Genomic DNA, 24,844 nt, shown 5'->3' with positions numbered 1-24,844 from the left:
AATGCCAAGGAAGAAACCTTCTTGTATAAAACCCTTGCAAGGGAAAATTGTTACTTAACACCATTTGCAGAGAGAATTTCAAATTAATTTTATAACAGTGTCTTAAAAAATGGCAGTTAGACAGAAAAAAATTGTGTTGTATCAGCTACCTATCAACAGAATTATTAATGAATAGAAGAGAACACTGCATTGCAAATTATGTTATTACTATAGTTTATGTTGTTACTGCAGCTGAAAACTAACACAAACCATTTTCTAATTGCTTAAACCCTTATGAAAACCAGTGCACTTCAGGTTTTTTTCAATTAACTTGAACAATGTTAATGCCAGCAGCTACCGCCAAGGTACATTTTATCACAGCAACATTACTAACAGCTAATTTAAAATTAACTTGTTAGTGAATTCAAGGAAACACCTGTCAGTGGTACATAACAGTTCCTGCTATTACTGTATCGGGGACAATCTTGTGTACCTGGTTCTGGATAGTTTAATGAAATGCAGTAAACAGAAAGAAAACATGTCTAATTCAGAACAAAAACAATAACATGTCTGTTGTATATTCGTTCTTAGCTGAAATGCATATTAACACTCCAAACGTTAAATTTCACTGCATTATACTTTAAAAGTTTGAAATCCAAAAGTAACACTTCTCAGAAAATAGTTACCCCAACATTTTTGGTTTTGTAACACAATAGATATGAAAAAGGAGAAGCTTTTGACACAGGATTTGTAAAGTCCTACACTTTTCCTGAGTGCTTCACCATTTATAGTTTTATTAACAGAGCTACCCCAACAGCTCACTATGCTAAGATATTCTATACCTACCATGATATTCACACACACACACACACACACACACACACACACACACACACACACACACACACACACACACACACACACACACACACACATTTTCAGATAAATAAGGTTTCCTCACTGCAAGTCCATTCCCACTCGCATCAGAATAAGGCCATTGCAGGTCTCTGGAGTATTTCCATCTGCTTCCATTCAGTACAGTAGTCCTTTCCTCCATAATAAGGCCGTTGCCGTTCCCGCTCTCAGAGCATTTGAACAGTCAGGCCAGCCAGCTGGAAATATGTGTATGACGTGAGCTCCTTGAGCTCAATTCCGACAGGTTGGTAGCCCTGACAGAGCTGACATCATCTCGCACATGATGACGTCAGCTCACAAAGTGCGAAAAATAAAAAAACAAAGAAAAAAATTGGAAATGAAGGGGTGCCATTCGGGAATCATGGCACCCCTTCATTTGGACCCCAAAACTCAGTAAAAACTGAGTAATTTGGTATGGTTGGGAGGTATGGGTGAAGACCTTAGCCATTATGCCAACTGGTCTCTCAAAGACTGATCTGCAGAATGCATAACTGAATTAAATTAAATCTGTTGTGAAAAGTAATGGCATACAACTAATTAGTAAATATTTTAGTTTAAGTGATTATATTACAGCTAAGTGATGAGATTACAATTGAACATTGAGAATGGGGTGATATAACAGAAACCCGTGAGACAGGGGGTTAAACAAATCTAATCTGTGGTAGAGTGGCTACTTAATGCTGCAAAAGGGACCTCAGTCAGTTTCTTGTTCCCTTATTTAGTTGTTTAAAGTCAGACTCTTTGTAACATCAAGGACTTTAACATAGTAGGCCTGCTTCTTTAAGCTCTTGTAAATTCACATTCATTGCTTCCCTAATGCTGTCAGTCTTAGTCTCAGCTGTCCCCTTCTTCTTTACCTTGATCTTTCCAAGCACCAGTCTTCTCTAGTGAGTTCTGTCTTTGCATTATGTCACCGACGTATTTTACATACCTCTCAACTGTCCAGATATTCGCAGAATGGCCAGATGATTACCTCAAATTTTAAGTCTGTTCCTCATAAAATAAGAGGTTTTCTTACAACTCTCTGAGGATTGAAGTCACTAAGTAGTAACAGACATTTGAGTTTCAGACTTTATCTTCCAGAAAATTCACGATAATACAAAACTTATTATTTTATCAACTAAGTCTGTAAGAGCAAAATTTAAAATCTGAACCCATTTTCTGGCCTTTCTTCCCCCATTATTTTTGTCTTTGTCCAAATTTCTTGTGCTAAGAAGTTGAAAGGTATGCTGACAATGTGATCCCACTGTTTTTTTAAAATATCAAGATTTGCAATAGTTTTCCTTCTAAGAAACACGTTTTAATTCATTCCTGTAGTCAACATGTACAGAGATATTTGAGCCCAGGAAAATAAAATCTGCCTGTCTGTACCTCCAGTTCTTTCCCATCTATTTAAATAAGTTAAAGTAAAGCAAAGATGCATGTTACATAGAGTTAAAAAATGCATAATCAGTCAGAAATACATACTTAATTGAGATGGTTGAGAGCATTTTATTATTCCTTACATTCTTCCTTCTCTGTCTCTCAAAAGACTAAGGTAGTTTATTTTATTTTTATTTATTTTATTATTTATTTATTTTATTATTTATTATTTTATTATTTATTAGTTGTCACAATAGTTAGTTGTTAAAGAAGATAGTAGAAGGTGGCATGAAAACATTTGGTTCAAGAGAAAAGGAAAGATGATAGGAAGTGAAGGAGAGAAGACAGTGAAGAGAGTGGGGTAGAAAGTATGGTCAAGGAATAATGCTATAGTGGGGGAAGATTTAGTACAAGAAGTGTGAATATAGGTGTAAAGTGAGAAACGTGCAGTTGGGGTGAGGTCTAGTTAAAAAAAAGTGTGAGTTTTGGAGTAGAGTGAGAAGTGCTTTTAAGGAGAAAATGTGTGATAGGTGTAAAAGAGGTGAAAGAGTGGGGGTGGGAGAGATAGAGGGGTAAGGAGGGTGAGTTAATGTGAGAGTAGCAGGAAGATGAAATTCCATAAGTTTAAGTTATATTGTATCAGTAAATAAGAATAGATAGATGGGGACTTAGATTTACCATGGTAGCATAGCCATGTTTAAATTAGGTGCTGTCTGATCTGAGTTTTGAAGGACAGTAGATTGTTTGTTATTTTGACTGGGTCAGGGATGCAGGTGCAGATTTTTGAGATATAAGTGGAATAGAGGGAGTCACCAGCACTGTTATAGGATATGGTAACTGGCAAGAAGGTTTATTGGATGATTTAAGTGGTCTATTACTAGAGTAGTAATGGAGTGTATTTTGAAGAGGTGGACATTTTTGTGGTATATAGATAAGTTTATGGGCAGTGATTAGCTGGGTAAATGTTAAATAGTGGGGTAATTCCAGCCAGTCTAATTTTCATAGTGTAGTGCAGTAGTGTGGTCTGTGTGGAGCATTTGCAGCAAATTTGGCAAAGTTGTTATAACATGCTTCTAGTTTTGATATTTCTGTTTTATTTAAATTAGTGAAAATTGTCGAGGCATACAGTAAAGATGAGCACCAGATAAGTTCTAGCTATTGATTAGTATCTGTAAGCAATGTCTTTATCCTATAGAGGGAACCTGGTTTTATATGTGTGTTTTCTGACAACTTGAGATAGTTGCAGGTCAAATTTAAGTTTTTTGTCAAAGAGAATGCCTGGTAGGTTTGCTTGAGATACTTTTTCCTATCTCTGTATTGTTAGATGAGTAAATATGAAAACAAGATGCTAGTTCTGTATATTGTTTGGGTGTAGACAGCATTAGTTTACTTATCCATACCATCATATGTATCAGTGATGTTAGGATCCTTCTTATGTAGTTCCTTTGTTTATTCCTGCCATCTGTTCATAATATCTTCTGCTAGAGCCTTCCCATTTTTGAGTTTTGTTATGCCCATTTTTAACTGGAAGTTTCACTTAACACCATTGATCGTCTTAAATAGATCTGTATTTCTCATTCCATTATCTTCTATTTCTTTGCAATACTCATTTAAATATGCTCTCTTATCTCTTTTTGGTATTATCTGAAACTCTGCATTCAGTTTTCATAGTGTTCCCTAACACTCCTTCTTTCTTTGATCACTTCTAAAGTTGCTGTGGCAGCAAATTTTGCCTTTTTAATCTTCTTTTATTTATAGAATATTTGTGTTACTACCACACTGACAGTTATGCAAACATCTGCGCATAGTCCTTCAGGCGCACTATCCACCAGGTTTAATCCCTTGAACGCATTCTTCACTTACACTACATATTCATTTGGAATATTTTTGAACTGATGTCTAGTTTGCCTGTAGGCATGTTTTAAATTTAAATGAATTCTAAACATTTTGATAAGAAGCTGATGGTATAAGCCATAGTCAACTCAATTTCATGCTCTTGTTTTTCTATCTCTGACCACAGACAATCTGATTTTGATATAGACCATCTGGTGATTTTTTAAGACACCTATTAGGCCATTGAAAAAGAGTGTTTGCTATAACTAGCAAATTTTACAGCAGAATTCAGTTATTCTTTCTCCTGCTTCATTTCTTATTCCAAGGCCAAGCTTGCTCATTATTGCATTGTGCTTTGACTGCTACCTTTACCATTCTAATCAACTATGATGAAACCAATGGGTCTATATTAGATCATTGAAAGTTCACTTCAGGGAATTTTCAGTTCACTGAATGTGTTACACAGGGAAAGTCACTATTTGCCCAACATTTCCCCATAACACACATATTTTAAACCTACCCAGATGGAGGGCTGCACCCCCCCACATCCCCAACTATATACAACACTAAGATTGCACTACAGTGGGGAAAAGGGCACATTTCCTTATGTTAGCCAACTAGTTCCTTTCTCTGCGTAAATCCTTCGCTAATGTAAACATTCACTGAAGTGAAAGTTCAGTGTTTTTTGTTCGAGGAACAGAGGCTCTCTGAAGTGAACCTTCAATGAACTAATATACACACGAAAGTGATATCTGTATGTGGTGATATTTCCAGGAGGTGCTACAGATCCTCATAAAGCTGGTTTCCTTGGTGCTATAAACTTATATCACTGTAATCCTGATTAGCTTCACTTGGAATCTAACTGAGATCATTCTACCATTTTAAGGGTTGACACTGAGCAGTGCTTTTGATACTGTTTTATTATTTATGAGGACTACTGCATTTCTTATGCACAATTCCTGTCCACAGTAGCAGATCTGATGACTATTGGATGTAAATTGACCCATTTCAGTCCATCTGATTTAACTAATTCTCAAAATATCATTGTTTATGCTTATCTCATCATTAACCACATCAGGTTCACCTTGGCTTATTGCTCTTACTTTCCAAGTTCAAAAGATGTTTTAGACTTTCCCTTCATCTCCAAGCACTTCAGCAGATAAACACCCTTTCAGCTTTAATCCCTCTGTGTCTCTGCTCTTCCCCAGAAGTATGCCTGATACCTTCACACTCGAGGATCTCCTCTTCCACTGTAGGTTTGATATGTTTCTGACTGCTTTCAAATGTCCAGAATTTCACCAAATGTCCAGATTTTTTCCCTATTATTTTTGGTCCTCATAAAATGTGCAATTTTTGGGCAAGCCATTGAAGACCACAGTCAGAAAATAATGATAGATATTTGAATTTCAGATTTCATATCCTTCCAAAAATACATATTAGTGCAAAACCTGTTATTCTAGCAACTGCCAATGTTTATAATATCAATATTTAAAATCTGTCCCTGGTTGTGGGCCTTTGCCCCCCCCCCCCAATTCATTTTGCCTTTCTCCAGAATTCCTGTGCTAAGAGGTTGAGATTTATGCTACTGACTACATATCATCTCCCGTCCCCCTTTTCTCACAGAAGCAAATTTGTAAATGACAGGCCATATACTCAATGCCTAGACATCTGATCTGAACATTACCTGCATGTTCATTTTTGTACTTGTAATAAGGAAATTTTAACTTGGCAAGAAAATACATGTCAAATAATTCTGAAAAGCAATTTGAAATATAAGTACAATAACTTCCTGATATGTGATGCCTTCATTTACTCTATTATTTTCTTCTACAGCGAGAGGTCGTAGGTGATGCCTCTGAATCTGCCCTTCTGAAATTTACCGAGGCAAGTTTTGGATCCGTGAAAGAGATGAGAGAGAAAAATCCTAAAGTTCTGGAAATTCCATTCAACTCAACCAATAAATACCAGGTAAAAATGAAAGCATGGGTAGGATCAGTGACTCAGTGCCAATTTCCCCATATCAGATGAGGGATCTGTTTTTCCAGATGCAAGATTACCCTCTGGTTGCTTGTATCTGGTTCTAAATTTCTAACTTGTATGATGAGGGCAGCTAATGTTTTAATTTTAATTTAACATTTGTTAACCAGGAAAGTCCGACTTGGAACAAGCCAATTTTCAGTGAAGACCCGGTGAGAAACACTCCCGATGCATGTCTTTCTAACATGGGAGGAAACCAGAGCAAGCCCATGTGAACACAGGAAGGGCATGCAGACTCCGCAGAGAAGGCACCCCAGCCAAGAATTGAACCAGTGAACCTCTTGCTGTGAGGCAACAATGCTACTGCTGCACCACTGTGCCATTTTCTGCAAGAGAATCCATGCATACACACACAACACATCATCATCCCCCTACATGGTCCAAGAGGAAAGTTAGTGTAGAGAATAAAAAAGGTCTTCTGGTTATAATAACCTCTAAACTATATCACTCCTCTTTCAACTCCAAGTAAGAGGAATATCAGAAGCAACAGCTGGCAGTATCATGGTGTTATTCAGAGGAGAGTAGCAAAGCAGAAATCAACAAAGTGAAATGGAGCCTAAAATAAAAAAAAAAAAAGTGTACCATTTCCTGCACTGTGTAATATAAACATTTTTACTATTTTTTAATGAGATCACTATTGCTCTATGAAATTATGAATACCTTTAACATGTTACAGAGCCAGTGTGTGTGTGTGTGTATGTGTGCGCGCGCGTGTGTGTGTGTGTGTGTGTGTGTGTGTGTGTGTGTGTGTGTGTGTGTGTGTGTGTGTGTGTGTGTGTGTGTGTGTGTGTGTGTGTGTGTGTGTGTGTGTGTGTGTGTGTGTGTGTGTGTGTGCGCGCACGTGCATGCGTGCTTGTGTGTGTCATGTATATGCTGATATGCATTTTTACTTCAACTGTATATGTGCACAAAAAAGTTTCAATAAGCTTTCTATGTGTTAAATCCTAGCTGTCAATCCATAAAAATGCTAACAAAGAAGAATCTAAATACCTGCTGGTAATGAAAGGTGCACCTGAGAGGATTCTAGACCGCTGTTCTACTATTCTGAGTCAAGGCAAAGAGCAGGCTCTTGATGATGAAATCAAAGAAGCCTTCCAAAATGCATATATTGATCTAGGAGGGCTGGGAGAGAGAGTACTGGGTAAGGATAATTTATATTCTCATAGAATGATTTTCAGAAAATATAAACTAGTAAGCAACCCTAGCATGCAATAGCAAAAGTATCCTTCAGATGTAAAATATGTTCTGTTTGGTTCCTTCTGTACTTATTTCTGCATGTGTGATAAGAATATGAATAATAAAAACGGAATAAAATTTAGTTTAAAGTAATCTTTACATTAGATTTCAGTTGCTTCCTCTCTTTGTGAGGTTTTAAAACTAAACATTAGGTCTACATTTTTCTAAACGTCAGTGTATGTTTTCTTCAGCCTCACATCTGCTGGGTGTCAAATATCCACATCTAAAAGTAAACCTAAAAAAGGTTGAGAACTGCTGGAGTCAGGTAAAATCTAGCATGGCAGCTATCCCAGCAGAAGCTGTCACATAAAAGCTCTGCTCACCTAATAACACCCCCCCCCCAAATATAAATGGTAATGCCTAAGATCAGGTTCACAAGGCCTTGTCATAGGTTCATAGGTAGGTTCATAGGTAGGTACTAGGTTATCTGCCTGAAGGCATTTATAAGCCTAGCCAGAATGTGTTGGCTTTCACCGTCCCCTTAGATTAGTTCCCTGTGCCTCTGTCCAGCAGATTCACTGAAGTGATCCCCAAGGTAAACTTTCTGTTTCCCATCCACTCGCCAAGATTTCTTTTGAAAAGTGTTAGCGAGGAGCTCTGCCTAATGCAGATTGGGATCTTGTTCCAAAGCATGGGAAGTCTCTGGGACAGGAATCTATCCCTCCAGCATGTCCTATTTATTGTTGTGGTGAGGTTTAGATCCCTAGAGCGTGTGGCTCATGGGGATAAGGTTTTCTTTAGGTGGAGCATGTCCATCAACTCTGGGTTGGACATGGCCTTGTATGTCAGGCAAAGATCATCTCTCAGTAGGCGGTATGCAACCGAGTACAGCTGTAATTTCTTCAGTCGAGCTGCATAGGGCATCTGTTTGAGGCCAGTGATCCTGTTGGTGAGGTACTTCTGTGGTCTTTCCAGCTGTTGCAGGTGTCTTGTAAGGTACATCCCAAATGGGGCATTGTACTCTATGATGGGTCTGATGAGTGATGAGTAGAAGGGCACAATGACCTCTTTTGATCTGGATGTGAACCCTTTTGTGATTAGGTGGGCGACGTAGAAGGATTTTCTAACTACTTTGGCAATGTGATTATCAAAGGTGAGATTACTATCTACTTGGGTCTCCAGATCCCTTATTACGTCTTCCATATTTAGGGGACTACCACCTATGTGGTAGTTTGTGGGTACTTTGTTTTTTCTAAAGGGGATGACTATGCCCTTTTTGGCATTTAGCTTGAGGCCATGATTTTGACACCAGGTATCCGTCTCATTGAGACCCTTTTGAAGGATGTCTGTGTCAGCCAGAGAGTCAATTATAGCCCCTAGTTTGCAGTCGTCTGTGAACTTGGTCAGCCATAGTCCTCCTGTGCTTGCCTGTACCTCTGAGAAGTATATGCCGAACAGGAGGGGCCCTAGGACTGAGCCCTGGGGAACGCCACTTGTAACCGATTTAGAGTCGGACCTAGCTCCCGCAACTCTCACCATGTGGGTTCTGTCTGTGAGCCAGTTGGCAACCCATCTTATGACGTAGGGGTTTATGTTCAGGCTGGTGAGCTTGTCTATAATACCAGAATGGGGAATGGTGTCGAAGGCCTTTGCGAAGTCTAGGTAGGCTGTGTGTACCACCTTTCCCTCATCTATAGCCTTGGCAACTGTTTCAAAGAAGTCCACCAGGTTTAGGAGGCATGATCTGCCCTTAAGAAAGCCGAACTGGGTAGGGTCCAGTGTTTGGAGGCTCCCAATATCTCTGTTAATGAGTTCCATGATGATGCGCTCCATAGCCTTGCAGACCAAGCTAGTCAGGCTTATAGGGCGATAGTTCCCAGGGTCTGTAACCACTGCTGTGCGCCACTCTATGGGTACATAGCCTGTGGAGAGGCTGAGTTTGAACAGTGTGTTTAAGTGAGGGGTTAGTTCATCTTTGAGCTTGTGTAGGACACAGCCTGGGACACCGTCCGGTCCCATTGATGCTGTGTTTTTGGCTTTGGAGAAGGCTGTTTTAACCTGAGTGTCTGTGATTTCAGGGACTCTACATTCTTCTGGTATGGTTATGGGCCCTCTTGGGGGTGAGAGGGAGGTGAAGTTTGCACTGAACCTGTCTGCCAGGATGTTGGCGATATCAGTCGGTTCAGTGTATTTTGTGCCATTCTGCACTAACTCCGAGCAGATCTGAGCATTGCCACTTAGATTCTTGACATAGCTAAAGAATGCCTTGTGGTTATCTTTGGAGTCCTTGGCAATTTTTCTTTCAAAGCTCACCTTGGATGATTTTATGAGGGATCGTAGTTTTGTGCTGATACTGATCAGGGATGTCTTCCCTTCTTGGGATTTTACTCTTTTCAGTACTAGTTTCCTTCTTCTATTGTATAGCTTGTTTATGGCAGGAGTCCACCAGACTGGTTTCCTTTTCTTGGAGAAGTGAGTCTTGGTTTTGCTTGGGATGGCTTAATCCATACATTCTTGTAGGTGCCCATAGAATGCATTAGTAAAGAATTTTGCAGCTTGGACAGCGTTATCCTTCAGCATGGGGGCTTTGAAACTTTCCACCTCGGTCTTAAGTAACGTGAAGTTTGCTTTTGAAAAGTTTTTCACAGTGGTTTTCTTGTCTGGGGGTGGGGGCAGAATGTGGATATCCAGAGTGATTTGTTTATGGTCAGATCTAACCAGCGAGGGGTTGACCTCCGGTGTGGAACACCGGTCGCCCGTGTTGGTGATGACCAGGTCCAATATGCTGTCACCTCTGGTGGGAGTGTTGACCAGTTGAACCAGGGCATTTGAGTTTATAAATTCTAGGAAATGTTGGGCAAGGGAGTTAATACTTGAGTAGTTCTCCCAGTTAATGTTTGGATAATTGAAATCACACAATATTAGGGTATTTGGTAGGACCTTTATGTTTCCCAGTGTTTCCAGGAATGCGGAATGGGGGTCCTGGGACATGGTGGGTGATCTGTAGCAAGCTACAATTTGAATTGCAGTTTTTCCCATTGTTAGTTGCTCGTGGATGATCTCTGAAGTATCGTGCTGTGCCACTAACCTGGAGGTGTGGGTATGCTTGATGAATATGGATACGCCCCCGCCTTTTGTATTTCGGTTTGGGTTCTGTGGCCAAAATGTATGGTATGAGTTGTAGCCTGGTAGTGCTGGGGTGCTCTCTGGAGCCTTAAACCAGGTTTCTGTTACTGCACATATATCGATTTTCTCCATACTGAGGAGTGCCTCGGGTGCATGCATTTTGAGGTTCAGACTTCTGGCATTGAGTAGCACTACCCTCAGTTTTTTCTTACTTGTGCTATTTATGGCGGTAGGTTTGTCTTTTGAGCCTTGCCTAAAAAAGGCACTATGGGGGTGGCAAGAGCCTTGGCCAGTATTCAAAAGCCTAAGGGTGACAGGTGCAAGCCATCTCTAGCGAAGCAGCGTGGCTTGTCGAGCATGTCATCCCAGGCTGACAGACACTGGATCCCCTTTGAATGACACCAGAAACTTAGCCAATTGTTGAAATTGAGAATTTTTTCTTTATACCGTGGTATCATTCTTGGTGAGGGCAGGATGCTACTCAGGGTCAGGGTCATACCGGCCTGGGCTATGTGATCAGAGAGCTCTTCCATGTCTCTTTTCATGTAGTCCAGAGAGGTACAGCTCAGGTCATTCACACCAACATGGACAATGACAGAGTCATATTTGTACTTGTTCTGTAGTGACCTGAGTGCTTGTGTTATGTGGCGGATCCTGGCGCCTGACAGGCAGCTAACAGTAACCTTCTCCTTATTCAGCCTAGTGAGTGGGACGTCAGTGTGCCTGACTATAGAGTCACCTATTACTAGTATGTTGGGTATGTTATTTTGCCTTAAGGGCTGTGATTGCATGGCACACTGGTTTTGTGAAGTATGTGTTTCATGGTTTGTGTTGGGGGGTGGAGGTTGCTTGGATGTTTGCTTTGGAGGTCTCTGTTGGTTTTGCAGATTTTTATTTAGAGCCTCCGAGTATGTTTTCATGTATTTATGTGTGTTTTTTTCCAGTGCTGCTTTAATGGGTTTATGTGAGACTGGTGGTGTGTTGCAAGTATTTCCCTTCTCCTCTTGACTGTCTGATCCAGTCTTGGGTTGAGAGAGCTTAGCCTCCAGTTTGGCTGTATAATTGCATCTCTCGCATGTATTAGTGTTTGGTGGTAGGAGGATAGGGTTGTCTGTGTACATGAAGCAGTTGTAACATTGACTCAAAATGCTCAGATTCACCAGTTGGACTGGAGAGTACACCTGAAACTGCCCTTTGGACATGCCTGGATAGGTACAGTGAACTGTTTTACTGGATGGCTGGTAAGGTCGAATAGAGAGCCTTGTCCTTCTGTACAGTACAGGAGGGTCTAGTGCTAGGGTTTATAAGTACTTGCTATAAGTTTTGAGTAAGTGCCAGGCTGAGAAATGAGTGGCTTGAGTGCATAAGTTGAAAGTTTGTCTAGTTCCAAGGGAAAAATTGAAGAGGAGACTTTGTGGAGCCGGGAATAGTTTTACCCTAGCTAACCGGTGCTGCCTGGCGCACAAAACCGAGCAAATACAGTATTTATAGCAGGGAAATGAAAGAGATAGAAATTAGCCCAAAATGACCAATAAACTACTAATTTCTGCGCTGAAACCACTCCTCCAGAGACAGACAGGCTGCTCAAATCTCCCCTCTCTCACAGGTGTACAGAGAACTTCCTTCTATCCAAGTAAGGTATGGGCAAACACAGAGATTTGTAACACAGCCCTGAATTCAGCACTAACCTGAAAACTGGACTATACTAGCTTAGAAAGGCGGGAAACAGGTATATATATATATATATATATATATATATATATTTTAGAAAATAAAGCAGATGCACTCAAAAAACACTTTAAATGCACAGAAAAGGATACTTATTGTTATATATCACAGATCAGAGTTGTAGTCAATGCCACTAGTAATAAAGTAGGAAGAAACACAAATACAGTAAAAGCAGATGAATAAAGTACAATTTATATATATATATATATATATATATATATATATATATATATATATATATATATATAAAAACAATAGAAAATGAACAAACTGATTTAAACAAGTTACCCAAGTAACCAGAAAAAAAGATCAAAACTGAGCCCTGTTCCAGCAGTCTTCAGTCAGACAAGTTCTAACTGCACACCCCTGCTTACTAGGGTGCAGGGGAACCTTCTCCAAAAAAGGTGGCCTGGATCAGTGCTCAAGTTATACAAACAAAGCTAGATTCAGCAGGCCTGAATCTGGTCTATGCTACAGCAACAAGTCACACTAATTTCAGAAAGAAACAGTTCAAATAAGGAGGCACAATAAGCCTGTGACCAGATATTCCCAGCTCAGAAGGGCAGAATCTAGCCTCTCCTCCCACAAGAGTGCAGACCACAAACCTTCTTAATGTAGAATAACTGGCCTGAAGCCCAAGTGCTTAAGCCAGATCTAATACACTTTTAGAATAGCAGACAGTGGGCCTTCGAGCAGCAATTCCCAGCTTAGAAGGATGTAAGCTACCTGTCCTGCCACAACAGTGCAGACCACAACCTTCTTAATGTAAAACAGCCTGTATGAAGCCCAAGTGCTTAAACCAACAGACTTAGAATAACAGTTACAATTTAATCAGGCTACTACCAAGCAGTAATAAATGCGGCAGACTAAATAAAATTGAGTACTTTTACTAAGAAAAGTAAATAGGAGACACTGCCATTAACACGTCCATAGCTCTAGTGAGCTAAACCACGCCACAACAATAAACAGAACATGCTGGAGGGATAGATTCCTGTCACAGAGACTCCCCATGCTTTGGAACAAAATTCCTAACTACATTAGGCAGAGACCCTCACTAACACTCTTCAAGAGAAACCTTGACGGGTGGATAGGTAACAGAAAATACACCCCTGGGATCACTTCATTGGCTCTTCTTGAGAGAGGCTCAGTTAATTAATCAATGGGACGGCGAAAGCTGACACACTCTGGCTATGCTTATAAATGCCCTTGGGCAGATTGCCCAGTACCTACCTATGAACCTATATGATTTCCCTTACTCAGAGCTGTAGCACTGTGCTGTGATATAGGAGGAGGAGTATGTGCTTTCCTAGTTAAATACACAGATCACCCTGCATCTGGTCAGAATCTACACCCCGTCTTCTGTGTCATCCCCAAAATTCCTACCATCCTGTACAGTCTGAGATAGTGACAGCCACTGCCCATTTTCACCAACAGTCTTCATTACTATATGCACTGCTGGGGTCATAACATTTCTCTGTGAAATGCACTGTGGTTACTGCAAAAGAGACATGTTTTATAATAAACATTATATGGACATTTAACATTTACAGGACAGAAAAAATCATTTTTCCTTATTGTCACCAGTTTATAATTAAATATCAGTTGTCATGCCTATAAAATATCATTCTGAAGTATTTTCAAAAATATTATTTCTGCATTATAAACTTCTATTTTTTTTTCTGGTAAATAGATGCTGTTATAACTCATATTACTGTTTCTGTAGAGTTTCTGATGGCTGTTTTAAGGCTATAAAACACCACTCATTTAGTTTACTTTCTACACCATGCATCATTATAGCATTAAAAGAGGAAGTGAGAAGAAAGGCTACACTTTTGTTTACAAAACAAATGCAAAGGCATTCTGGAGAAAAAAACAACAGAGAATTTATAATGAAACATACTGAAAAAGGGGGTAGTCACAGCCTTTAGAAAGCCAAAATAAATAAGGAAATGAGACTGACTGAGAGAATAAACAAGGAAAGGACTTTTTAGGAATAAAAGTGAGATGACAAGGAGAAGGAGGTGGAATTTGTTAAAATTTTTATAAGGGCACCCTGAACTGGAGATGGCCATTCAATGATCTCTTTATATAACTCTTCAGTTAGGAAAACAATTAATCTATGGCTGGGAAAATGGAAAAGTTGAAAAATGGTGAACATACTGTTGGAAATTCAGGAATGACAGGGAGATGAGCAAGAACCAGATGGCCAACCATCCAAAGTAATAAAACACTAACTGTAGTACTAACAAAGCCTCTAACATGATTTTTCAATGTGTATCATGTGACACGTTATGTACCTGAGAAGTAAAGATTACCTTGTGTGATACTGCAGCACAAGGATGGGATCTGTGATAAGCCCTGAGAACCATATGACAATAAGCCTGACTATAGTCATAGACGGCACAGGGAGAAACCTCAGTAAATGAGGATGTCCATCTCCCTGAACAGAAACTAGTTAACTGATCAAAATCTGTGCAAAGTCATTTTTGCTTAATTAATGTTATTTGATATTGCTTCTAGGTCATGGCCAAACTGGACAAATTGCATCTACTGAACATGGACTGTACTGACATCAGAAAAATAGTGAATTTAATGCTATTCCAAGGACTGTAAAGAAATGTAAAAAGAATGGGTGAAGGTAGAATCACTGAAATGTGCGAAAGGCAAGCTAGAAAGAGTGTGGAAGATTGTGTTGAAAGAGATCATACTGTTAACCAAAGCATTGACAAGAAAATGATTCAGTGCTCCAAGTGTTCCATTCAAGAACTGGTGTCATCTTTAACATTACGACCAGAAACTGGTTACTTTAGAATGATAGCCTCTGTTGTGCAAGTCTGCAGATAGAGCATGATGGTCTGAGAACATTATCATAAAACTCTCTGACTGAGAGCAAAATCACAGGACTTGGTGTGTGATCATAATGTCTTAGATGAAACATTTAGGTATTCTAGGATGGAATGGTTGAAAGTGAAAAATGTACACCTCTGGTATGTGGAGATGTTCATACCTCAAGGCTGGATTATTCTGGATGCTCAGCAGAATAACTGTTTGAGGACAAATAAGATGGACTGCTGGGGGAATTATAGAGTGGGGTGACAGATGAGAAGTAGGACAAGAGAATTTCAGCAGAAGAACAATCAGAACATTATAGTGCAGGAAAGAGAAAGTCAGAAGTATTATAGCATGGCTGCATGAAACTCTTGACAGGAAAATTAGAAAAGTATTCCAAAGGTGTAATAAAACAGAAGGAAAAAAGGTCAGAGATATTTAAGCTTACATCTAACTTTAGGAAGTATGCTTTCATTGAAAAGATGATCAACCCATCGATAATCTTATTGCTTGATTTAAGAAGGGTCAGAAATATGTCTACAGACAGAATGAATGGAGTGAACTAGTTTTAGTATGACTGTCAGTAGGGCTGCCTTCTACTTGCACAAGCATATTTATTTCTTCATATGAGAACATGTAAGTCTGTAACCAAAAAGCAGAACAGATGTCTGTTGATTAAACAGCTGTATGGTCTTGCTATAAAGTGAACAAATAAATGTTTAATCTTTATTCTCTTTTTTCAGTAGTTATCAATTTTAACTTTGCCATTCAGGCAGTAAGATTCTTCAACACCTTGCTGAAGTCTCTTATTCCTTAACAGCATCTGGTTTAAGAGGTATCATGGGGAATTTCTCTCCACAAACTCACTCAGTTTTTTGCAACTGTATGTAAGCACTACCGCTACATTAAGAATATGGTGAGTACCACTAAATATATGAAACCAGTCTAGACATGTAATTCTTTAAAACAATTGCTCTTCATTGTGAGACTGGCTCAGTACACATAAAACCCATTGTACAGATATTCTAACAGCAGCAATGTGTCCTGCAAGCCTGACATTACTAGCACCTGCTTGACTCCTCATGCACATTAGCAGAACCTGATATCCCTTCTAATCCCTTTGTCTAGCCTGGTAGTAGTCAGTGCCAGCAGTGCCCACACTACACCATTGCAAAAACCAGTGTCCTTTGCCTAATCATGGTCAGAGAGTGGCTGTAGCACAGTCTCCATCTTTGTGGCCACAAACATCCAACATCTCTGCAGTGGCCAATGTTTGAGGCTTACTCTCTTACTCTTTCTAGCTGTTGTCAATGTCCTCTTCCTGCTTCTAAACAACAATTATGGTAACCATCTAAATATCTCAGCCATCCTCACTGTCATCTGCCATTGCTTTGGTGAGTGAAGCCTTTGCCTCCCTCTGTACCCAGCTTGTCCACAAATGGTGTTACCTTCCCACTGCCTATCTTACCATTCCCACCACTGATCACTGTGACTTTTTTGCTGTAGTCATCCTGTTAGTATCTCACTTCTTCTTAACATCATTACATCAACAAAAGAACCCTCGGGTTATCCCTCTCACTTTCCTGGCAAGACATTTTACCTCCCTTCCCTTAATTAGTGTCTTATTAATCCATACCCCAACATTAGAAAAATCTACTATGCATGACAGTGGCTGGTATGAACCCACTAATACACCAAAGGCTCTGTGATCTCACTAGACCTGATGCATTGTGCTAGACACTCAACGCTCTCTACTCCTGTTTTAATGAAAGATATAAGAACAGAGGAATTTGGGAACTTGGCAAGCAGTCACCAGAACCATAGGAGGCTTAGGCATACAAACCTTTAAGTAGGCACACTTAAGATTTCTTCCCACGCTTTATGAGTACTTAATAATTTCCACCTCCCAAAATGAGCAGAGCTATACATGATAACCTGGTGGGATTTATGTTTACCCATCTAATCATCAAGACTTGCCTTAAAGGTGGGCAAAGTAATACCTTGCTTGACCTGTAGTGGCAACTTATTCTATAGGCTGGGCATATGATGAGTTAGGAACCGATCCCTCCAGCAAGTCTTGTTTGTTTATTTATTAGTGTAAATTTACATCACTGGTATGAGTGTTTTTAAAGCCATTAGTTTTGAAAAGAAACGGGAGATCGAATAGAAGTGAATCTTTTCGTGGCTCAAAAAAGCTGGTAGTCTACCACTCATGACAGCTGAAGGATATGAGGCCTTTGATTTTTTTTTTTTTGGTTAAAATTCCCTGACGGCCTATGCAATTAGGCAATATGATTGGATTTTTACATACCAAAAGAGCACTATATTCAATAATGACTTGATACAGGAAGAGTACAGCAGTAAGATAGCTTCTTTGGATCTTGAAGATATTCCACTGGAAATTAACTAGGCCAGAAAGAAGCAGGTCCTTACTATGGTCGAAACATGCTGATTGAGTGAGAAAAAGTTGTCCTTATATGCATAGCTGGCCTTAGGCATAGGCCAACTAGGCAGCTGCCTAGGGCACAGCTCTATCAGGGGCGCTTTTCCAGTAATCTGAATGGTGTAGGTAGAGCAGGATGGGACACTGGGGGGTGATGGAGGGGTGCTGTGGAGACCTTTTGTCTAGGGCACCAGTTGACCAAAGGCCAGCCCTACTCATATGTTCTTGGGCATCTTATGACTGTACCTATTACTTATAACATATGAGGTCCAAACAGATTGTTTTGCAAAATGCTATTATGCTGTATTTTTCTTCTATTTAGCTTGATACCATTTTCAGTACATATGTATAGACATATTAGCATAAATAAAAGTTCCCATCTTGCAGCCATTGGCAAACATGGTAAAATACTCTTTAGGGATATTGGCTACGTCTGTCAAATAAATGTTAAACAGAAGAGGGCCAGCACTGATCCCTGCAGTATACCACTACTTACAATTTTGCATTCAGAAAGGGTATCGGCGACTTTCATTGACACAAATCTGTCATATAGCCAGTTTGCAATATAGAAGACACTATATGGTTCATAGGTTCATAGGTAAATATTAGGCTAGCTGCCCTTGTGGGCCATTTTAAGCCTAGTCAGTTTTCCTTTTTGTGCTCAAAATAACCTAATCCATTTGGTTATAGATTTTAATATTATATTACCCCCTAATGAGAATAACTGGGATAATATCATAAATAATAGAGGGGACCCATGCATGGGATAAAACATTTACAATTTGCCTCTGTCCATTAGTGGTACAGGTGGCAGTCCTGGGGTATTTTATTTTGTTTCTTATGCATAGATCTAAGTTGTGGTTGAAAATGGACAGGAAAAAACTTTGTTTTATGTGGATGAGTAGCTCCACAGCAGCAGTATCCTCTGTGAAATATAACTGTGCCTCCAAACCATTCTGTTGATGTTGAAGAAGAGGTTTAGATCCGATCCCTAGACTAAGTATTTCTCATACTATTTGACTTACTGATGTTCAGTAAATCCATCAATATTGGGTTATTATGAAAAAGTTTTGGACAAAGATCGTTGGTGAGGTTAGAAATTGTAGACTGACAAAAGTGTCTTCTATCTTGATGATAGGACTAAAAAAACACATGGAGAGATTTAGTGACACTACAAAAGTGAGGACATTTCCTCATCCTATTTCTTTAGATTCTCATAAAAGCAGAAAATGTTTTGAACAATAAATGGAATAATACTGTTGGGTATCAAAATGTAAGTTCAGTTGCAGGGGTTAAGCCTAGATTTAGTTAAAAGAAAAATTTTCATTTAAAATTTTTTTTGAGAGTATTCCTGATTCTAGGGTTTTGAATAGAAGTGGTATGTTTTGTTGCCATAACTGTAAATATTGCAGGTATATAAATAAGGGTTCTAATGTCGATTTGAAATATAATCAGAGACGGATTTGGGCTAAGAACTGGTTTGCCTGCAATTCTGCATTTATAGTGTATTTGGCCACTTGCGAATCATGTGAAAGTCTTTATGTTAGCAAGACTACTAGAAAATTATCTAGGAGAATATATCCACTTACTCTTGACATTAAGAAAAAAGATTTTACAAAATCTTTGGTTAAACATTCTTCCACTTGTGCTAATTTTAAAAAATGAATATGTTTTGCAGTGGATTATGTGACAAAGTCATTTTGGTGAAGACACTAATAATGTTCTTGAAGTGAAAGAACTCAATTGGCAGATTTATTGGTAAGCAGATAAGTTGTCTGGTTTATAGGTTCATAGGTTGGTACTAGGCTATCGACCCTAGGACCTATAGAAGCCTAGCCATAACAATTCCCTGGCTATTTCTTCCCATACTATTTACTTTCCTGGACCCCTGTCTAGCAGGACAACTGTGGCGTTGTATTCTATAATGGGTCTAATGAGGAATGAGCACAGTGGGACAATGACCTCCTTTTTTCTTGATGAAAAGCCCTTAGTGATGAGGTGTGCCACATAGAAGGATTTCCTGACTGTTGTGTCAATGTGGTTATTGAAGGTGAGACCACAGTCCACCTGTGTCCCTAAGTTTCTTATCACACTTTCGGTGTTAGGGTACTGTCACCTATGTGGCAATTCTCGGGTACATGTTCATAGGTTCATAGGTTCATAGGTTCATAGGTTGGTACTAGGCTATCAGCCCTAGGGCCTATAGAAGCCTATCCATAACAATTCCATGGCTATTTCTTCCCACACTATTTACTTCCTTGGACCCCTGTCTAGCAGGGCGACTGACATGATCCCCAGGGTGAATTTCCTTTCTCCCATCCAATCGTCAAGGTTCCTTTTGAAGAGGGCCAAAGAGGCACTCTGCTTGACATGTTAGATTTCACCAGCACTAACTAGCTTGACCAGACAGTACACTGCTTTACCAGTGAACAAAATGCATTGCACCAAGTCATCACTAATGAAATAGACTGAAGCACCCTCAGGAAACTGAAACAGCTGTGACCACTCTGATAAAAACAATTGGAATTTAATGCAACTACACCCTATACACAATGAACTGCTAAGTACTTTTGCTCTCTTTATTAGAACTTCATCTGAGCTAAAGTCAATTAAAACACATTGTTTATATATTTCCATAATTAATTGAAAATTAATCATGTGACGCAGTAAAATTAATATAAGTAATTTGAGTCTTAAAGCAATATTATTGAGCATACCAAACAAAATCTTTTCAAATCAAAGTCATCGACACATCGGAAGCTATTTAAAACTAGTGTATTTTTAAAAAAAGTGACAGAAACTCTTTATAAATGCTGTGACCTTAAAAACATTTAACATTGATATTTTCATTTCATTTTTCTTTTCAGAAAAGAGGAAAATCCCAGGATGCAAAAATCTCCCTTACCAGCCTCAGTAAGAAGCTGAGATCCCTCATAAAATCCTCCAAAGCTAGTTACAAAAATAAAATTGCCAAAGATTCCAAAGAGAATCCACAAGACATTCTATAACTATGTCAAGAATCTAAATGGCAATGCTCGGATATGCTCTGAGCTACAACAGAATGGCATTAAATATACTGATTCCCAAGGATATTGCCAATATCCTGGCAGATCGATTCAGTGCCAACTTCACCCCCCTCTCACCCACTAAATGGCCCATCTCAATACCGGAAGATTGCCAAATTCCGGTAATAACAGTCACACAGGTAAAAAATGCACTCTCCAAAGCTAAGAATACAGCATTCATGGGACCAGATGACATCCCGGGCTGTGCACTACATGAACTACAAAATGAACTGCCACCTCACCTAAATATCATGTTTAATCATAGCCTCACCTCAGACTTTGTGCCCACTGAATGGCACACAGCTACAGTTATCCCACTCCACAAGGGGGGATCCACCTTAGATCCCGGGAACTACCGCCCCATCAGTCTGACGAGCCTGATCTGCAAGGCCATGGAACGTATTATCATGGAACTTATAAACAAAGACATTGGCAACCTTAAAACACTGGCCCCACCCAGGTTTGGGTTCGTGAAGGGCCGATCTTGTCTCCTGAACCTGATTGACTTATTCGGCTCAGTCTCCAGAGCTGTGGACGAGGGTAAGGCAGTCCACACAGCCTATCTGGACCTCACCAAGGCCTTTGACACTATCCCCCACTCTGGAATCATAGATAAACTTACTAAGCTGGGCATTAATCCCTACGTCACTCGATGGGTTGCCAACTGGCTTACTGACAGAACCCACACTGTAAAAGTAGCTGACTCCAAATCCAGCTCCAGACAAGTGACAAGTGGAGTACCTCAGGGTTCAGTCCTGGGACCTCTCTTGTTTGGCATCTACTTCTCTGAAGTACAGGCCAACACTAATGGACTCTGGCTAACAAAGTTCACAGATGACTGCAAACTGGGAGCCATTATTGAATCCCCAAATTATGTGGATACTCTACAAAAGGGCCTTACAGAAACAGATGCTTGGTGCCAGAGCCATGGGCTCAAGCTCAATGCCAAGAAAAGTATAGTTATCCCCTTTGGGAAAAAAACATGAACCTATGAACCTATGAACCTATGAACCAGAGTGGTCACAGCTGTTTCAGTTTCCTGAGTGTGCTTCAGTCTATTTCATTAGTGATGACTTGGTGCAATGCATTTTGTTCGCTGGTAAAGCAGTGTACTCTCTGGTCAAGCTAGTTAGTGCTGGTGAAATATAGCAAGTGCTGAGACATTTAATTGCAGTAGTGTAGGTCATCTAGTTTGTAGGTGAGTAGTTGAAATCACCGTGAATAATAGCATTGGGTTCAATGGTGAGGGGATTATTTGGGGATATAAAAAAAATGGACATACCACCACCTGTAGCAGACTTGCCCTCAGTAGGCACTGAATCTAGAGAGGAAGGGTGTATTTTCAATACACTGGAAGCATGTTTCTCATATGATGGACATGCTGATATTTTCCATGGTCAGTAGGGTGGTTAGGGAGTGCATTTTCTTGCTGAGATGTTTATCATTGAGGAGTATCACTGTTCTTCTGTCCTGCTTTGGTTTGGCTAGGTTGGAAGCTGGTGCTGACTCACATTACCTATAAAAGACACTAATGAGGGTGGAGAAAGTCTTGGCCAATATGGGGAGAGAGAGACAGGCAGGCAGTCTGTACCATGCAAAGTTGGTAGGACTGTCAAGCATCTCCTTTCGGGCAGATCACATTGGACACCCTTAGACTAACATCAGTAACTAAGCCTATTGTTGATGTCAGTTATTTTTTTACAGTGTGACATCGCTCTCAGTAAAGGTAAGATACTGTTCATAATTAGTTCTATACTAGAATTAGATGAAGGTTTGGAGACTTCCGTCATGTCTTATAACATAACCCAAAGAGGTTTCTCAGGTCATTTTTACCCACAGGAGCAGCGAGCAAATTGAATGTCCACCGGGGATGAAGGGACTTAAGTGCCTTAGTAACCTGACATATCCTGGCACTGGAGAGGCAGCTGACCTTCATCTTTTTGTTGCTCAGCCTGATGAGTGGTACATCTATAGAATAATTATTTTATTCCTTATGACGTGGACATTTCTTCATGTACTGACTGGTCCAAATAGCTTTTTGGGCTCAAATCCTTCTTTGTATTGTTAGATGGTGTTAATTATACAGGTGGTTGAGTGTCTTTGTTCTGCTGAGGATGTGTATTTGCACTGTTAGGGATTTTGTGTGACAGGTTTATGCCTTGGAGGACCTTTGAGGTTTAGGAGGGAATTTCTTAGGTACTTCAACATAAGATAGCTTATCATTTGATGTATGGCATGTTGGTGAAAGGTGCTGACAACCTGGTGGGGCATTATTATTGTTTGATGAGGGCATTGTCTAGAATTGTAGAAGGTATTTATACATCCCAAGTAAAGGTTCACTGAAAGGTAAAAGCATGTGGTTGTCATAAACATGTGACAGTTTTTTAACTGCCTCAGTGTACCTAGTACTAACAAAGCTGGGAACAGATGGCGTAAGGGCAGACTGTACTCCCATAGTACCAGTCCAGTTAACATTAGGTGATCAGGTGTATATTAAGGGGTATTTAGTAGGAAAATTTAGCAGAGGCATTAATGATGCATCCTGTAATAGGATTCTGAAAGTTAAGAAGATTTATAATCTAATAGTGCACTTAATGGAGTGATAGTATTAAGTTGGGGGGTTGCAGAATCAGTCGGTGTAACCCTGGACCCTGCTTTATGCAGCATGGCAGTCCTGATGAGAGGAGGGCATTATTTTGCTGAGGAAGAGAAATGTTACAGCTTGGTGCAGTAGGCTTTTCTCTTTGTTGCATACGTCTCAAGTTTACCTCATTACAAGGAATGTACCTCATTTGGTATCTTAAAAATCTTATATTCCTCAAATTTTCACATTGAAAGGGTCTGTCACAAATTCAGTGTTAGGAATTTTTAACTGATATTCATGGTAACTAGAAATGAATCATATTAATTCATTAAAGTATTTATTTTATAAGTAAAACCAGTATTTTAACCATCCTGTGACCATTCTAGTTGAATTTGTTAGCAAGCTGATAGTGTGTTCCACATTTTGCCCATTTGTCCCACATTATGAGGGTTAGTGTTCCTCATTTTGGAGATGGAAAGTTGAGAGCTATGCTTTGTTGCAAGGAAGTGCAGGATGTAGTTTAGTGAAATGAGATAGTCCTTGGATAGGCTCTGGCAGAGAATGAATAACCACATAACGTACAGAACGAGATCATAGTTTAATAATATAGAATAAGAGTTAAGGGATCACACACGCTATATTATTCAGTTTTCAGCTCCAACAACTTGTGACTATAGAATATAATGTGCCTCACTATGGAGTCTTAACAAATGGAGCACAATGTCTTACAAAGGAAAACAACGTAAACATTAGAAGTAGAGTTTGTCATCCAGTTGGCTGTACTACACTTAATTCACCTAAGCTGAACAAGCACACACAATACCTGCAAAGAAAGTTCTTTAGTTTTCTTAAGTAGAAATGTCTCAGCAGTGGTTCAACATAATGAAGGGAAACAATTAAGTACTGCAAAATGTAAAAATAAATAAATAAATACACTTCCATGTTGTAGAAGAGATCTGTAGAAAATCAAGTGCAGTGAAAATCAAAACAGGAGGACTGCCGTTGCATAGCTCAGTGCACTTTGTGGAATATTAAGCTTGTTTTTCAAATCCACCTTGAGACAGAAAAAGTGGATAGTTAAGACACCAATGTTCCCTTTGTGGAAATATCATGGTAAACGAACTGATGAGTCATGCCAGTGCGATTGCTCATAACATCGATCAAGCTATAGATTAAAGAGAAGAAGGGGAAGAGGCTTATACTCTAGGCCAACCTGGAGATTGGATTTGCCACACTGAAAACATTCACGATCACGAAGTTAAAACCTGACCTGGACATTCGCCAGCATAGTTATAGTGAAGGAAGAGCTTCCATAAATAACTTAATAACATTTTATCAGAATATATGGGAAGCTGTAGATGTAGGGCTATCAATGAACATTGTTTATCTGCATTTTAGAGTTTATTCAGTTCCTCACAATGAGATTATTAAAAGTGGTGCATAAAAATAACTTTAACAGATACATTATCAAGTAGTTATCAGTCTGGCTCACAAATAAAATGTTCAGTGTTAAATAGAAAAGTTCACTTTGGAGTCTACATCACTCACCATGGGGGTTACTACAATAGTCTGTACTTGGACCAGTTCTGTTTACTATCCTCATGTCAGACTTTCTACTGAATTATGGCATATGGACCAGTAAGTTTGCTAATGATACTAAAATCAGACTGATTGTAAATACAGCATATAGTACCAATGAGATGCCAGATTTGTTATTGCTATATGCTGGATAACAGCATTTCTTTATTGGTCATAGAGCAAACTATG

At 39.5% G+C, this 24,844-nt stretch overlaps 1 protein-coding gene across 1 annotated transcript in view; it reads left to right on the top strand.

The window, feature by feature from the left end:
* LOC122803366 (sodium/potassium-transporting ATPase subunit alpha-1-like) overlaps positions 1 to 24,844 on the top strand; it is a 577,066-nt gene that overhangs the window by 268,450 nt on the left and 283,772 nt on the right. Inside the window, exons 11-12 of the mRNA XM_044072943.1 lie at positions 5,923 to 6,057; positions 7,075 to 7,267. Of these exons, the coding sequence (XP_043928878.1) occupies positions 5,923 to 6,057; positions 7,075 to 7,267 (328 nt within the window). The remainder of the gene's footprint in view (positions 1 to 5,922; positions 6,058 to 7,074; positions 7,268 to 24,844) is intronic.

This window comes from Protopterus annectens, chromosome 5.part1, assembly GCF_019279795.1.
Source record: "Protopterus annectens isolate FY-2018-M chromosome 5.part1, PAN1.0, whole genome shotgun sequence".
Taxonomy (NCBI): Eukaryota; Metazoa; Chordata; order Ceratodontiformes; family Protopteridae; genus Protopterus; species Protopterus annectens.
This window is presented reverse-complemented; position numbering and strand designations above follow the sequence as displayed.